Genomic DNA, 17,272 nt, shown 5'->3' on the forward strand with positions numbered 1-17,272 from the left:
TAAACAGACATTGACATATATTTTTTGGAAGCAAAAGTTATTCCTGTCATTTTTTTGCGCGCGATTAAGGAAGGAGGGAAACCAATGGGTGTGGATGTCCGTTGATAAACATTAATTCCAAGTTATAAACGTAAAATTCCGAGCACATAAGCCCAGACTATATTCTTATGTATACAGTTTGAAAAATTGGTAAATAATTAGTTCGATGTCAGATAAACGCTTTGAAGTGTGGATTTATAGCCTGGGTAGTTGGCCTTCTATTTGATCGCCTTCAATCCGAATAACAGCCATTTAGCTTCAAAGTAAAAATGATCCTAAGCAGTATTCCTAAATTAAAAATATTTGTAATCATTTGTTTATATTATCACTGTATACGCTACACAGAACTTGTAGCTTTTAAGTGTATCTACGCAACAGTGAAATAGGAGGGAGTATTTTCTCTAGCGTAGGAATCGATCCAGTGTGTTCATGCGTCGCGGGGTCACAGGAGGTCAAACTTCTCGTAACTCTGATTGGATGTAGGGAAAATGTGCACATTTATCTTCAGCACTGACTGCAGGTCTTTCAGCAAACTCAATGATTTTCTACTCTAATATTTTTTCACTATAGATAGATGGTTTCACTATCCATTAACAGTAGTGAGAAGGATAAAAGTAACTTAGTCGCGCAAGACATGAGTTCTTATTTACCTATAAGGCATAGTGCTGCACCTAGACCAGAACATGAAATTCATACGGCTGCGGAAAATACAGGGTACATGGATCATTTTTTAAATATACCCGACATTTGTCCGACGGGAGCGGACTATAGATCGTCGCGTTATTACATGAACTCATACCAAGCCGAACAATGTCGGATGGAAGCGCTCCAACAACGGAATCATGACATTAGAATGGGGCTTCAGGGTAGACCATCATTCTACCCGAACATGAGTATGGCATCAAATCTGACAAATTTACGATTCAGAGAAAATATGGATGGACTTCCTATGAATAACAACAAAAACGAACCCATGAGCCCGGGATGTGCGCCAGGGCTTCCAACGGGAGACGCAGATGGTCCGCCACCTTCGTTTTATCCGTGGATGTCAATTGTTGGTGAGTATGCAAATTTGATTTATTTATCACATCCGCCATGTGTAAAATGTTTTAAAATATTTAGAGATGTGTTACAGACTGAATATTACAGATCTCGCTGTTTCTATAATTACATCCGCTCCCGCAAATAAAATATGAAATATACATTACAAATAGAGTATAAAAATCACACGCTATAAAATATTTATCAATCACATGTTCACGAATAAAATATATTACAAAATTCACATGGTTAAATGCGCACTGTTGACTTTCCTTTTTTCTATGTATCTATTACACGTCGTGTATATAAATTTACTAAACATGTCAAAATGTCTGATTATAAATGAAAGATTTTAAACAGGTTTGTATTTAAATTTTAAATTAGACTTGTTAGTTACACCATGTATTCAACCATTTTGAGCGTAATATCGAGGTAATCTTTCTTCAGCCGGCATTTGTTATATCAGACGACATTTTGTGTGTCAGACGAAAACTATTTACACAAAAGGTGTTATTTTTATTTCTGTAATATGATGTTGTACCTGTATTCAGACGACAAGATTGTCATAAAAAACACGCTTTACTAACTTTGTACCACACTATAAATTGTTTTCGCTGGCTGTTCAAATTAGGACCCAAAGTAATGAATCTATATTTAAAAAAACAACGTTATATTTCAAAAGACAAAAGACGAAACAAAATAATATGGCGCGTTTATTTATAAACGGCACATTTAAAATCAGACATATATTTTTATTTTATTTGTTTTTAATAAAGAAATGATATTATTATTATCTTAACGATGTACAGAATATTGCTGCAATTTTAATATATCAATATTTTCAAAAAAACAAAGGCTGTACTTTTTTTATAAAATACGTTTGATATCAAATATTTTCAAACTGTCATTCTAGAAAATATTAGAACTGTCTTTAATTTCAAAGACTAGGGAAGCCTCTATTCTTCTTTTGAAGTTCGACATAAATTGTAAACGATCAAAAGAGGTTTTTATGTGCAAGTTTATTAATTAAATTTTGTCAAGAAACATGAATTTCAGCTAGGGAAATAGAACGCAATTACAGCTCAATAGATGAAATATCACATTCAAACGTAATATCATTATTTGTCGTTTTGAAGCCTTTAAATATTTCTTCAACATGATTGGCGTGTAATTGAATATAAGACAATACAGCTATGATATGCTGTCTTAATTGTAATAATACATTTCACATTTTGCTTAGAAAATATGACATTTTCATTCTCTTATAACTGTAGAAAGAAATAATAATATAATTATTTCATAATAAAATTCTTTCATGCACACGTATCTTGATAGCGTCAAAAACGTTAGCACAGATATACCATGAGAAAAATCACATGCACACAAAAATAACGCTCCACCAAAAATACTGAAATCAAATACTGCTGAAATTTATACACACTTGTAAATGATCTACCAATTATCTGATTAACATAAAAAATACGATACAGTCCGACTACTGAATTTGATGAAACTATCTTAAATATATTCAAGTTTGAAACACCCAACACACCCACTTTTTTCTCCTAGGTTAAAAATCAGACAAAGCAATATTATATTGTACCCTCATTCTATAAAAACCAGGGTATATTTTTTGTTGAAAGTAACAGATAAAAAATGTGCCCCCTCTCACCCAAGAAAAAAATACCAGTGGTCATATACTCCAGGTTTATCAACACTTTCTAACCGGCATAAATGTTGTTTCATTACAATTTTATGGCATAATAACCGTCTGGGTGAACATTTAATGCCATTTTAAGCAGTTTTACTTTGAAAATACCATTAAAATTTCCACAGCAATTACTTCTCCCTATAATTTGAAGAGTTTGTATTGTTCCTCTCCAGCATGATCAATAATCCAATAAGATGTCTTAAAATTCTCTTTTTACCCTCTAAATTATTTGCCTTTGTTAAAATATACTATCTATCTTAAATGTTTAATATGCCCAACTTGTCAACAATAGTTCTTTTAAGATCTTTATGGATAATAATGTATCATGACAAAGAATTTTATCCTCTTTTAGATGTTATTTAACTACTCATTCTGTCAATGTGAATTCGGGTTAATATAAAATGAAATAGAGGAAGTTTCATGGTATTCATTTTATATGAAATATATCTTATTGAAGTCAAATCTTTAAACACATCATTATTCACTTACCATATTATTGAGTAAACAAAAAATATCATAGTAAAACAAGTAAATAAAAGAAATTGTATGCATAAAAACGAAAATTTCATACCCATAAACATGTAAATACTACATTTTGTGGAATTGATATTCTGTAATGCATTAATATTGCATTTTGTAATTTTCTAATTTTCAAAAAATATTTTTCAACACTTAATAAGTTGAACATTGCGTTCAACGCCACTGACACACTTATTTTGGGCAAAAACACTTTCAACAAAGTCATTAAAACTGCTGCTAACGTTTGATAATTTTTGTCCTAATGATGGCATTAGTATTTTAATCCATATTTTGAAACAGCTATGGAGAATCTGTTTAAAAATTAATGTTAAAGAGCTGCAAGCCAGTGATATTTGTGTCTCTTATCAAACAATTAATACCCTACGGGAAAATAAAAACACCTTCAATGTTAACTTGAAGCATTTTTTAAAAGACATATTGATATCCCTTCAAAAAAAACCGGAAAAAAGCAGAAAAATATCAGTTTCAAAAAGCTTTTAATAAAAAAAGTGTTGTGAAAACTAATTTAAATCTATCATGAAGCAACACATTTAGTGACAATCTATGCAAAAAATATTTATTGCATATTTTATAGACTTAATTAGACCAATCTCTTCCTAATTTACTTATACTAATTAACGAAATTACATGTTGTTTTACCGGAAAGAAATGGCTTACGGATATATCTTTCTTTCAATAATATGGCACCATCACCTCATCAAAGGCACTGCAGTTATTTATTTAGCAATAATGGACCTTTTTTATTTCTTTGTACCTACAAAACTAAACACTTACTATGTTAAAAACATATAACGTTTAAATATGAATGTTTTAATTAGTTTTTTTCCTCCCGTAGGAAATAAATCTGCGAAAGAGCAAGAAGGTAGAGATGAAAATGGCGGATTTTAATGATTATATTAGATTGTTTGACTTAAGATAATGGTTTTAAAGATAATGATGATTTTTCTGTGTCATATTAGCTAATTCTAATCCTTAACCTCATTCAAAATCGATATTGATTAAACGTTGCCACCCACTAGTATAGATTCAGGCCAGCCTGTACGTCCGTGCAGGCAGTCTAGCAAAGTTTTATACTCATTGTTTTGAATTTATAATATTAAAAAACGGAAAACCTTTTAAAAACACAGATCAGAGCTTGGTAAATACAACAGACTAAAGGTTAATATATATTTGTGTGATATTCATAAAATTTCCAAATGAAAGAGACACGTTGTAATATCATCTACAAGTTGATATTGTTACTCATTATCTAAGATATGATAGGACAACTGTTAAATCATGTCTTAGTTATTATATAACCCAGTGTTGATATTGCAAATTAAGAAATACAGTATTTTTTCATGAATCTTCATTAATTAATGCATAGATATACCTGGCACCTGGCTTAATATTTAAACAGACTTAATCTCAATCTGCAAGAAGGAGTGTATGTTTCTAAGGTATATAGATTGATAAAAATAATCTGTAAATAATGATCAATTTTTTCACAGTGATAATTTGAATTTTTTCAAATTTACTGTGTACTTTGTAATGTGTGTGTGTAATTTGTAATGTGTGTATTTTTAAAAAATCAATCTTACAAATCAAATGAAGTTTTATATTATCTTTATGTATCGACACAAAGAAATAAGCTATCAAATTAAAAAAAAATATATTTGAATAATGCATTGTATCGATTGCTGCATAAATATGTTTAAGAACATTGTCTTGTATTTTTTCACGAGAGAAAAAAGTTCGATTCAAACCCTTCTGTTCCTTAGAGCTTTCCATATCATGGCAAATATGCTTGGAAAATTTTGTATTCAATATGAATTGTTTTAATGTGTTTTTTACAGTGTGGAGTCTATGCTTCACTTCAGATGCATTTGCATTAGGAACACCTAATGTGTTACTGTCTAGAATCACATGAAAAACAAACAGCATAAAATCAATCAAATGAATTTAGATTATACTTCAAAATTTGACTTGTTATAGAACATTTTACACATCTAAATTTTCAATGATTTTTTTGCACAAGCACATAATAAGTATTCACGTCAGTCATAAAACAGATTTGTCTTTGATAAAATTAACTTTGAAATAACTAAAAACAAACTTTGAAATCATTAAAAACATATTGAATTATTTGCTAAATGAAGATGATTTTAGGAAAGTAGTAAATTAAAATGAATGTCCAGGCATTCAGTCACAGACATTTTATAGACATTTTCAGATATGTTTACAGTTACTTTCTAATGCTTTAATGTTTCAAAGGTTTTATACAATCCATTGTGTAGATATATATGATAAAAATAATGAAACATATTATCGTAGCATTATCATTATTCTACTTGAAACAACAATTCTGCTTTTCATGAATTTGGATTCTTTCTGTTAGTTTACAAATGTTTCGGCAATATTTCGTCACACACTGACGTCACATTAAACGTCAACAGATGACGAAGTTTCGTTGAATATTTGAACAGAACAATTAGGTTCAGACCTAGATTTACAAAATTACATTTAATGGAATGTTCATGTATTTACCATTGATATATCAATATATATTTTAAATGATATAGAACACACAAATTGTACTCAAACATATTTTATTGACAACTAGTGACTGTAAATATCAACATTTGACAGTTACTGCCGACGGGATGTCACAAACGAAACAATTTTAAAATAACGAGGACCTTTGTTTTAACGACAATTGTTACCAATGTATCACATTTTATCATCTGAATTCGTTTGATAATTATTGCTTAATTTATCATGATACCACCGTAATTGTTTCAACTTTTAAAATTAAATACTCAAATGATTTTGTTGTTGTTTCGACCGAGGTATACATCGGAGAGCTTACGTAATCTTTTTGTTATCATTTGTAAACAAAAACACGTGTAGGGAACATAAAAATTTAAATATCTTATTTTTTGGTTATTATTTTTTGTAGCATTTTGAGTATTGATTTAAAAAAAGAGTGTGAGAAATTGTGAATTTTTGAAGTCGGATTTATAATAATTATACATTGTTGAACAAATATATTTCAGTTTATTTCGTTTCATGGTGTTTTAAAATTATTCGAAAAATATCCGACCATCCTACTTTCTGAATTATATCATCTATGAACCTGTTTAACGTTCTTTAAAGAAACAAAAATGAAGAGTATGTTATAAGTTATTTTACAATTATACAAGCAATGTTGCTTACAAAACAGCAGTTTCAAATGGTATGTATTAGCATACTACAAGGAAAGATACACGATGCAAAGCAACTACGTTATTTATGAGACAACCCTGTCGGCAAAGGATTTTCTATGTGTGTACGAAATTAACATCTGGAATACAAAACGAAACACACATGCAGTTTTAACTAAGCACATGCGCGGCCTTCATTACATATTGCAAAACTGGTAACGTGAGAATATGGTATGCAAAAAAGGCCATAACCAGTTCCTAAACTTTAAAATTTTAAACAAAAAATATAAGCTTAAAAGATATGGTACAGACAGAAATAAAATGTTATCTTTTATCCAAAAAATGAACTTAAAGGGGGATAATTATAAGACGAACCACATTCATGTTAAGTTTTTGATTTGTTATTATTTTCAACTGCTTTTGTTAGCATTAAACATTAATTACTGGAACAAAAGATGGTTAAAATCAATGTTCTGTTTCCATCTGATAAAAAAGCAATTTTCAGTAGATTACGAATAATAGATCGGGAAATTCCGTTTTCAAATTTATGATGGTAGATTTTTCCAAAATAATAGGTGAATCCGAACATGATATTAATTAAATAAATAATTTTAATTATATTCCATTATGTTTCAATCTGATAAATATTGCAAGATGTATTGAAATTAACCAAAAAGTTTATTATTTGAAGAGTTATTTTTTATTTGTTTTGTCCTCTTTTGATTTGTAAATATACACAAATATACGCATTATATAATAATCATAAGGCATTTTTATTGTAGTTTCATCATAAGGAAAGACTGAGGAATTTAATTCACAAAACAAACAGAATTTTCATGGTAAAGGCAGCAGCAAGATATCCATATACTCTTAAATATATATTAGATCTATCTAAATTTAGAATAATTTATATGAAGTTATATCTTTTAAAATTGCCACATACACTTTCCTTCTTTTCGCAATTTTCCTTTAGATCTTTCGTTTGAAAAAACTAATAGAACAATGACTATGTAATTTTTCTCTTAGTGTATTTCCATGGTATTAGAAAAAACACATAAATATTATATAAATACTGTATGAGTTAATTGCCATACTTTCCCTTGTGCATGAGAAAAAAGTCCTTGGCGTTTTTTTTCACACATATTACTTTACTTAAGTTTTTTTTATATTTTTCATGATTTACAATATTTTGTGTGTGGTAATCTGATTGTTAAAACTATTTAGAACAAAACATATGCTCACTTTTGTTAAAGTAATAAAAAAGCTACATTTTTTTCTTTATGTATTTTATAGCAAATACTGAAACATTATTCTTATCCAAGGCGTGTCTTAATCTTACATTAAATTATTTATCTGAAAGTGTTTTTTCACAGATTTATGCAGACAATAAATATTTTAAATGGATTCATAGTACTTGTCTTAAAGACAAAATATTCCTATATCTCTAACGTTTAAACGAGACCGACAAACCACTTTGAATTAAGTAACACCCCTTTTAAGATTTATTAGAACCGGTATTGCGGACGGTTACAAATTAATTAACCTCACAATTGCCGGACAAAGCATTCGAATGAAGCTATTTGCTACAATTGTCAAGTGTGAAATGGTAATATTATTCCATCTAGCCACAATTCCTATGCCGAATCAAGACTGACCAAGCAAAGGCTGCCCATAAGTCAAGATGAGACCGACACAATTGGCCATTAAAAGGTTCCGATGGCCCATATCAATCACTGGTCAAGTGTATTCGATTGTAATTGTAAACGGCCCATAACGAGTAATGGCCAGATATACTTTCATCGTATAGATTTTCCATTAACACTTTGTTTTCACGGCATTTTAGCGGAAATGCTCTTTCCGGCCTTTTTAGTTGTTTCAAGTGAAGAATTGTATAAGAGTTCGTCTACGGCTAGATGCATCGTGATGTATCCCTGCATATTGATTACAAAATATTGACGACCCAAGAAACTACGACTTCCAATTTGGTTTCCATGTAACGCTCTGTGAAATTTCTGAAATGGAACCCTGGGTGAATCGTTACGTTATTGAATTGTTTGAAAAGCTTTCTCGCATCCATGATAGCTCGTAAAAGATAGCAGTTATTTATGGGTTAAGAAGTTAATTGGAATTTGTATCAATTTTAGATACAGTTTCTCAGAAAATTTGGTCCATTGTTATTTCTGCTGATCCTTACATAAATCATTGAGGGGAGCTTTGTATTTGGCGCTATTGTCCTTTATTTCCAACAAAGCAAATCGTGATATGGTCACTCGTTTTGCAATCTCGTGTCATTGATGTTATATGTACATAATATGCTCCCTTTTTTCTTCATCCTAAATCAACGTACTTTAATTATAAATACCGACATCATCTTGTTGAATGTTCACTGTAGCCATGAGGTATTGATGCAAAACTTGTGAGTTATTGTACTATCATATTTCAAAATCGGTTAAGTTAATCATTTATTGACGCCTTCCGTCGCAATAAAACGAAAAACGACATTGATAAATTTATATGTTTTAAGTGAATTTTCACGTTTAGTTGCTACGGTAATGTAGTCAGAAATAGGAATGCAATAAAATCTAAAAGCTAATGAGTTATCTGCAATAACTAAAGCAAAAAAATTCTTAACAGCAGTCATCGTCATAAAATATATTGGTAATGTATAGGTTGAAATAAAACGTACGACAAAACAAATACATTTAGAGAAGTCACTTGGGTACACAGTTTGTCACTTCTTCAAACGTCGCTTAAAATGATCCAATGCCTTTGATTTTGATATCGCTACAAAACATTTTCTTCTAAAACACATTTAAGAGACAAACAAAAAACCCTCAAAGTTACTTCCAAACAACTCTTAAAGATCCTAATGTCCAAAAAGGCTTGACATGTATTGTTTTGATTTGGAAACAGGGCTAGTTTGGAGATTTCCCATAAGTAGAATTTCTCTGGGAATATAACGTGGGTATAAATGTTGTTTTTTCTCTGTTTTTAGTGTATAAACAAATTGTTTTTATTGCTTCTTTTTATTGATAGTGCCATATGACTTTGACTGTATCAAGGTAGACCTGCATTTTTAAAGTTTTGTCTAATGAAGTTATAGAAAAGAATGGTTATCTATTGAACAAAAATTGAAGAAGGGAAGCTATTCATGATGTCTCAACGAAATGAAACAACTTAAAAGTAATGTGAATCATAAACTTAAAAGTAAACATGATGAATAACTTAACCTTTATTTTGTTGTTGTTTTTGTTTTAGTTTATATATTATCATAGGTTATTATAATGATATGGTATACTGTACTTCATAAATAGTCCATCTTTATGATATCTTCAAATAAATAATGTGAGACAAAGCCAAATTTAGATATTTTGTTTTCGAAGCTCAATCAATTCTACTTCCTTTTCATATAAATTTGTATTTCCTTATTTTCTGCATTAGTAAATACGTATGTTATTTATATTAACCATGCATCAGTCTTGCACAAACATTTATCTTAATCCATATCATTAACTGGTGAATACAAGTTTCTGGTTATTTCCTTACTATCATAAGCATTCCAAAGTAGAAATCATCGTGCCTCTTTTGCTGATGGTTAACAAAAAAAGGATCATTTAAAATTATTCTTCCCTTAATGTCAATATATTTCACAGATAGTATGCTTATCATGAACTCTGGAGGAAAATAACAAACATAATAAATTAGAATAAACAAAATACACTGTTTTGTATCAGATTATTATTGAATCGTGTATTATTGTTGTTCGTCATCGAAAATAAGGTAGAAAAGGTAAAGGTCTTGTTTATTATAGTGCCACCCCTTCAGAAAGGGCCAGCCATTTCTGACTTTTGAGACACTTTTTGCTTACATACCATGTACCTCCCAACTCCTACCACTATGTGGCATGGTTTTAATAACAGATCGGCCAAGACAAATTAGATACCTGTAAATATCATAAATTTGATATCACAAAGAAAGAAGAAAAGACATAACAACAAAAATTGACAGCGTTGTTTGAAAATATGTTTTCAACAATGATATCCATGCATATGCAATGCATGGACGTTTCTAAATTAAATTGTATGACAGTTACTGTCTGTTAACGTATAAAATACGTAAGTCCTTCACACCGAAGAACCTCACCATTATCATAAAAATGTGGTTACAACACAAATATAACAACATAATTTTAGCAGTTCCATAAAGTTCAAATTAATCAATATCACTATCTAAACTTGCAAAAATCTTTATGAATATATATTCAATACAAGTACTTTGGATATAAATTGACCTTATTTTACAACAGTGAAATGTCACAGAGTGCTTTCACTAATTAATGAAATAGGGAAAATAACTACTTATCAAGGCGTTATGGTTTATTTATAATTTGTGAGAATCCTATCGCGTTCTATGGCCCGATCGCAAACATAGTCCCAAAGCGATATATTGTTACATGAACACTAAATAAGCACATCATAAATTATAAGTTTAAAAGGTTTTTTCTCTCGTCATTTTACTGATTAAAAAGCAACATTTTTATCGGGAATATATTACATATTTATATATTGTAATTATTATACATAAAATATTCATTAAAAGTTCCACATTTGTTTTTGATTAATGGACATTTGCTTCAATTAGAAAAAGAAAAGACTGAAAAATTAAAATATAGGAGTGATATTTACTTATTCTGTCAAAATGACATAACTCATTTTCAATTTGAAAGTTTACTATTTATAATTACATCACCTTGCTTTCTCGTTTCGACCTTTACCTTTGTTACATTTCCTTTCTTTTGTTAACAAAACAATGTGCCCATGTGCTTCATTCTATTTTTGAAAATATTTTAAATGTTTCAAATAAAAAGTGAAAACAACAAAAATGTTCTTAAAATATTTCCGTAACTTTTTGTTTGGAAGCAATGCTCTGCGGCTACAGGAACAAGTTAAGGCGAACACACAGGAATTCAACCGACAAACAGGTGCAACATGTTAATGAACAAAGATAAACCTTTGAAAGAAGATGAAGCATTCTTCAATTGCTTGAAAAAGGAAGGCACGTTCATTAATTATGTTTGCCAGAAAAAAAATACACATTCAGTTACAAAGTTTGTGTTTTCTGTTTCACGCTTCATTCTGCATTTCTGTATATAGAAAAGTATCTGAGTATGAAGTTAGTTTACATATACTCGGATGGACTTATCTATCATACTATTGTTAGTTTTTTTATTCAAAGAAATCAGTTCGTTAATTATTATGTATATACAAAATGTACCTATATATGATAACAGCTAGGCGAACCTTGAAGTTGCAACCATTGAATCTTTAAACTCGCTTTAACCGATGGCGTTGTTAATATTTTTTTTTAAGTTTTTCATATAAGTCTCGTTCAATCTTTTTAAAAGATTTTGTGCCTATAAAGTAGGACTTTTATTTAACATGATACGTTGTAACTGTTACGATTAGCAGCTCAAAAGTCAGTTTTATTACTGTCATCAGCATAAAGAATATCGTAAATGAATTGCAAAGCAATCGTAGAAATTATAATGAAACATTTACCACATCAATTAAAGGCCTTTTATGCCCCACCAATGCTTTAAGTTTTATTTCTGCAAAACTTTTAACTTTAGGTGTCTTGTTAAAGAGTCCAAGACTCATTGACCAATTTTCTGAACGACCTTTTGTTTGCTGCTGTTGCCTTTTGGCCTTTAGTACAGTTATAGTGATTTCTTATTTTGTATTCAAGTCAAAATGCTAGTTTGGTTACAATTTGATACTTTTCTCTTATGATGAATAATTTCACAATTAGCTCAACTTTCTTAAGGTGATAAGCAGAGGTCACATTCACTAACATCTTATTTAAACGTTATAAAACTCATGTTTTCCCTTCCTAAAGAAGTTAATATTTTTTCTTTTCTTAGGTATAATGTGCCTTTCAATTTCATTAGCGAAAACTTTACCTTACATCAGGCTAAATATCAAGTCAATCTTTTTTAAACAAACTTGTCAGTAAACTTTCAGAACCAATTTTTACCTAAAGTCTTTTTTCAACAAAACTAATTAAAATTGTAAGATATTAAAAAGATGGAAATTCCTATTTTGTTACTTCCTAATAATTTAACATAAAAACTTAATTTTATGAAAAGTATTGTACAGTTTATTAATGATAACTAGGGACATATTCGATTCAATTTAAGGTGCATGTGAAACAATAAAAGGAACATTTTTGATGTTTTTTTAGGTTAAGGTCCATTGGGAAACAGTATGGAATGAATATATTTGATTTAGAGGCACAAAAAAAGGTACAATACTTGGCTAACTGAGTGATATATGCTCAAATATTTCCAAAACACTTAATTACTTATAATTTTTTTTTTGCTCATCATATTCAGACTAAGAATTTATTGATACAATCCCTTTTTCGCCTTCTTACTTTCTTAATTGCTTAATATTGGATCTTGTTGCATAATTATTAATTAAGAGAACCAAAGTGGTGTTTATTACAACAATATTCAGAACGCACCTATTCTTCACTTGATATATTTGACGTCATTTTGACATGCTGTTGTTCGACCTTTTTCAACTTTCATTGTAAATATCAATGAGCGAAATGTAATATCCATCAATTCGCAATTAGAGAAATTATATATTAAATTTCTTTAAAGCCTTTTATGATCCTCTTCGATTCTGAACTCAAAAGATGGCAATACCGTAATTTGAAATAATATCAATAACATTAATTGTCCAAAAGCAATTAATGGTTATTAATTTCATATAAGCCAATTTATCCAAATTGCACTATTTATTCTCAATTTTATGATAACATCTAAAAATAATTCTGAAGCAGTATGGCCTTTGTTAGAAAGTGTTCTTAAAAGATTCTTGAGGACTTGGAGGCTGTTTGCCTAATAATAAAATTTCAAAAAAAAAGAAAGAAAGAGAATTAATTTTCATTAAATATGTTACAAAGGTAACGAAAATCAAAAGAAAAGATTCTAAAGCCACTGAGGACAAATTAGATTGGGTAATAAGCGTCGTGGGAAGTAATGGTATCTTGATAAGATTCCCTATTCACCTACCGCTAATTTCTTTAATGGACATTAAAATCAAATTAACGTGATATATGCGACAATTTTAGTTCATACAGACAACTTAAAACTCGACAGTCTTTTAGTGTATTCATTTCATAAATGATAAATGTTCACCAGGATGAGTGGCAAAACGTATCTGCGTTTTACGACTTTGTTCTTCAACGCGATTCATATTAATAAAATCGCGATGAATAATTTATCCATCTTATATTTGCAATAATAATCATTATACGTTTGTGTAAGAAGAAAAATGAATTTAAGAGCATTTTGAATTATGTGCGTATTTATATAGGCCTGCATTTTTATTATATTTTGTTATACACCAGAGAAATTTTGCATTCTTACAATTATATATATTATACATTATCAGATTATTCATTTTTTTGTAAGATTTCTTAGTATTAATGATTGTTTATTGATATTTTTTCTTTATGTTAAGAATATTGATATTATATATATTTATATATTTATCTACATTAAACTTTTTCATTATATTTAATGATATCATATTATATTAATTGTTATAAAGATATTGACAGGTTATATGGCCTTATATAAACGGTTGTTTGGAAAAATACATAGTATATATACGGCCATATATCCTGTCAGAAACATTTATGATGAATATATGATACAGTAAGAATCTTTTTGTTACAGCATCTGTGTATATAAAACCATATAAACGTCGCGATAGTCTAATGAAAAGCGACATTACAAACATGCAGTATTATAAGTTACTTTATATTATCACTCAAAATCTCAAGTAATCCCCGAATAATTCCTTATCAAGAATAAAATATGACATGATACATAATACTGCAAAATGAATGACCTTCCGTTAATATTTCTGTCGGATTTGAATATCATTTTCAAAAGCAGGTTATAACCCTTTTAAATATGCTGGCTATTGTAAAAGAAAATATCAAAAAAGAACGTAACAAATCAGAACTTAAAAGTAAGTACACATATAACATATCATATTATTCGAATTCAACAGTGCCTATAAACTGACCTATATGTAATTTATTATGTAACAAATAACTTGCTCATAGATAACTATGCTATGCTACTATTTTTTTGTGCAAAGGAAAATAAAGCATCTTATTATTATAAAGAATTATTCTGTGTTAAGCATTAGAAACCATAGGTATTTATTGACTTTACACAACGAGAGAAAATATGCTTTATTCGTTTGAAAATAATATTAATGATAACCACAATGCATTTAGTAGTAAGTATTAATACAAGTAATAAATATTAGTCACGTTATAAATGTCTAAAACTGTAAAAGTATTAAAATATGTTCATGTTTTTTTATAAATTTTTTCTCTATGTTCATTAAAAGTGACTTGTGATGTATTTATACAATTTTTTCAAACATTCTTTGCATTAACAGATACATTACGAGATCCTGAACATATGTTACTAGAATGTTTTATTGAAAAATTGTTTTTGTGAAACTTCATCGTTCTTAAATATATAAATATTAAATGAACGCCGTTACATCTTTTAATATTTCACAAACGGCAATTATTGTATCGTCTTACACGTGTTGAATTCAAGAAACAAAAAGAAAATTAGAACATAAAGCATTGTTGTCTTCCCGTATAACAGGTTTTGAATTTATTTGCTAGTGTTCATTGATAAAGTACATTTTAACACCTTTTATGACATTTAAAGGTTCTGAAAATAAATTAGCAAAATCGGTCAAAGTAAGAAAAGTAATATGTTCGAAAAAATGTCACTTTTTCATTTTTTTATTTCTTCCATCTTATTCAAAAGTAAAAAAGAGACCTCGAAAAGTTCGATGATGTCATTTAAGTACTAAATGTTAAGTATATAAAATATTTTGATATATCAAAATCTTATGATATCAAATGCAAGTACTTATAATTTGATTATCTTATTGTGATATAAATTCTTTAATGTTAATCATATATCAGCATTACGCGTTGACATTCATTACAATGAACACACGAAAACCACATTTTATAATTCTATCATATCTATACTGGAAACTTATTTTAACGACAAAATGCCCAAATACCTTGCACCACACCACTCCCCAACCACCCAAAACCCACCTCACACACCGGCATTCACATAACATTCACTTTATCTGCAAGAAGTAAAAACGCACTTTTTTTAAAATCATCGATCTTTTCAGTTACAAAAAAAATCAGGACAAAAAATAATTTATCAAATTTGTAATCAATAGATTACATAAAGCCGCTCGTGTATCTATAGATCAGAGTTAATGATTTTGAATGGATTTACGACCCTAGCTTATTTCGTGGTTTTATAGTTTACCAGAGTAACGTTTGAAGTTTCGCGTACTTCAGATGTCCGTGTTGATTATGTTTACCTCTACTGTAAAATCTGCAGTAGACCAAAGGAGTTTGTTTACTTTATGTGTTTGTTCAGATAATGCTTGTATTCCTAACGATTTACCGAACTACCATTATCAAAAATTGAAATAGAATAGGACATAAAAAACACCTACAAATGCATATTAAAAACATAAATTTCAAACCAGGAAAAATTGAGTATTCCACATTGTTCCAGGAATGTCGATAGGGTTAAGGGTTTTAAACTGATTTTAAAAATATTGTCTGGAAAAAAATGTGCTTCAACAAGGCGCCTTTGTTATGTATGATTTCCCCGTTTTTGTTATCCAATTATTGAAAGGCATGCTATTTTAGAGTTTATTATTTATATTGTACCAAAATTGTGTAATTTAAGTTTTTTACTTACGTTCCTTTTTCTTTTTTTTTTAGCATTTGATATGTATTATTTTTGCGTTTTATCTTTTATTTGAAACTTTATTTTTATCATTCGTTGCTTATAGCCAATGGTCTAACCTTTTACAATGACGTTATGCATTTCATCAGAATCAATTATAAACGTAATTTATAAGGTCTACATCACACGAAAATTGCTACATTTGTCGTTATGCCTAATAAATTCGCTGATCCTGTTGAGCTATGTCAGAAAACTGCGAAAATAAAGTATCAACTTACATATTCGTCTATGGGACATTGAGCTTACATTTATTGACGTAATAGGCAACAAAAATCATAGAGTCGTCTTCATTTCATTGATTTGAAACATTTAATGTTCCATTATCACATGCAATTGAGTGTAAAGATCCCCTCGAATATTTATGTACCGGCTGTAATTGATAATGGATGTATGTTTTCCCCGGACGAGATTGTGCTGCTTTTATCCATAACCATGACTGTATTTTTTTTTCGCCACAATGGAATATTGATCGGGACCGAAAACAGAAAAGAACATGCATTTACATCATGGAATATGGGTTAATAGACTCAGCTGCTTCGTCATGTTGCCAAAAAGCATGTAACGCATTTAGAAATGCAAATGCACAACCCACATAGATTTTTTTGTTTATACTGGAACGTCAATCACTTAAATTGTGTTCGAGGAACGGCTAGTTTCTTTTCTGCTTTAACGTAAAGAATTATAACTTGTTCCCAGTATTTCTCATTTTAAATAGGGTTCAAGAATGGTCAACTATATGTACTACTGACTTACATGTTGCTTGTAAGCAGGTAACAAAAAGGGCCTCTACGTCATCAAAACTGTTTTTATAGTCTGTTCTATAAGTTGCTTCATATTTGAGCATGTATGGTTCAATACAAAAACATA

General features: G+C 29.4%; 1 protein-coding gene across 1 annotated transcript in view; it reads left to right on the forward strand.

Annotated features, from left to right (window-relative positions):
- The first annotated feature begins 490 nt into the window (after positions 1-490).
- LOC132739016 (homeobox protein Hox-A7-like) overlaps positions 491-17,272 on the forward strand; it is a 35,506-nt gene continuing 18,724 nt past the window's right edge. Inside the window, exon 1 of the mRNA XM_060726655.1 lies at positions 491-1,097. Within this exon, the coding sequence (XP_060582638.1) occupies positions 614-1,097 (484 nt within the window). The 5' untranslated portion in view covers positions 491-613. The remainder of the gene's footprint in view (positions 1,098-17,272) is intronic.

This window comes from Ruditapes philippinarum, unplaced genomic scaffold, assembly GCF_026571515.1.
Source record: "Ruditapes philippinarum isolate M1 unplaced genomic scaffold, ASM2657151v2 ctg1_1_1_1_1, whole genome shotgun sequence".
NCBI classification, from domain to species: Eukaryota; Metazoa; Mollusca; class Bivalvia; order Venerida; family Veneridae; genus Ruditapes; species Ruditapes philippinarum.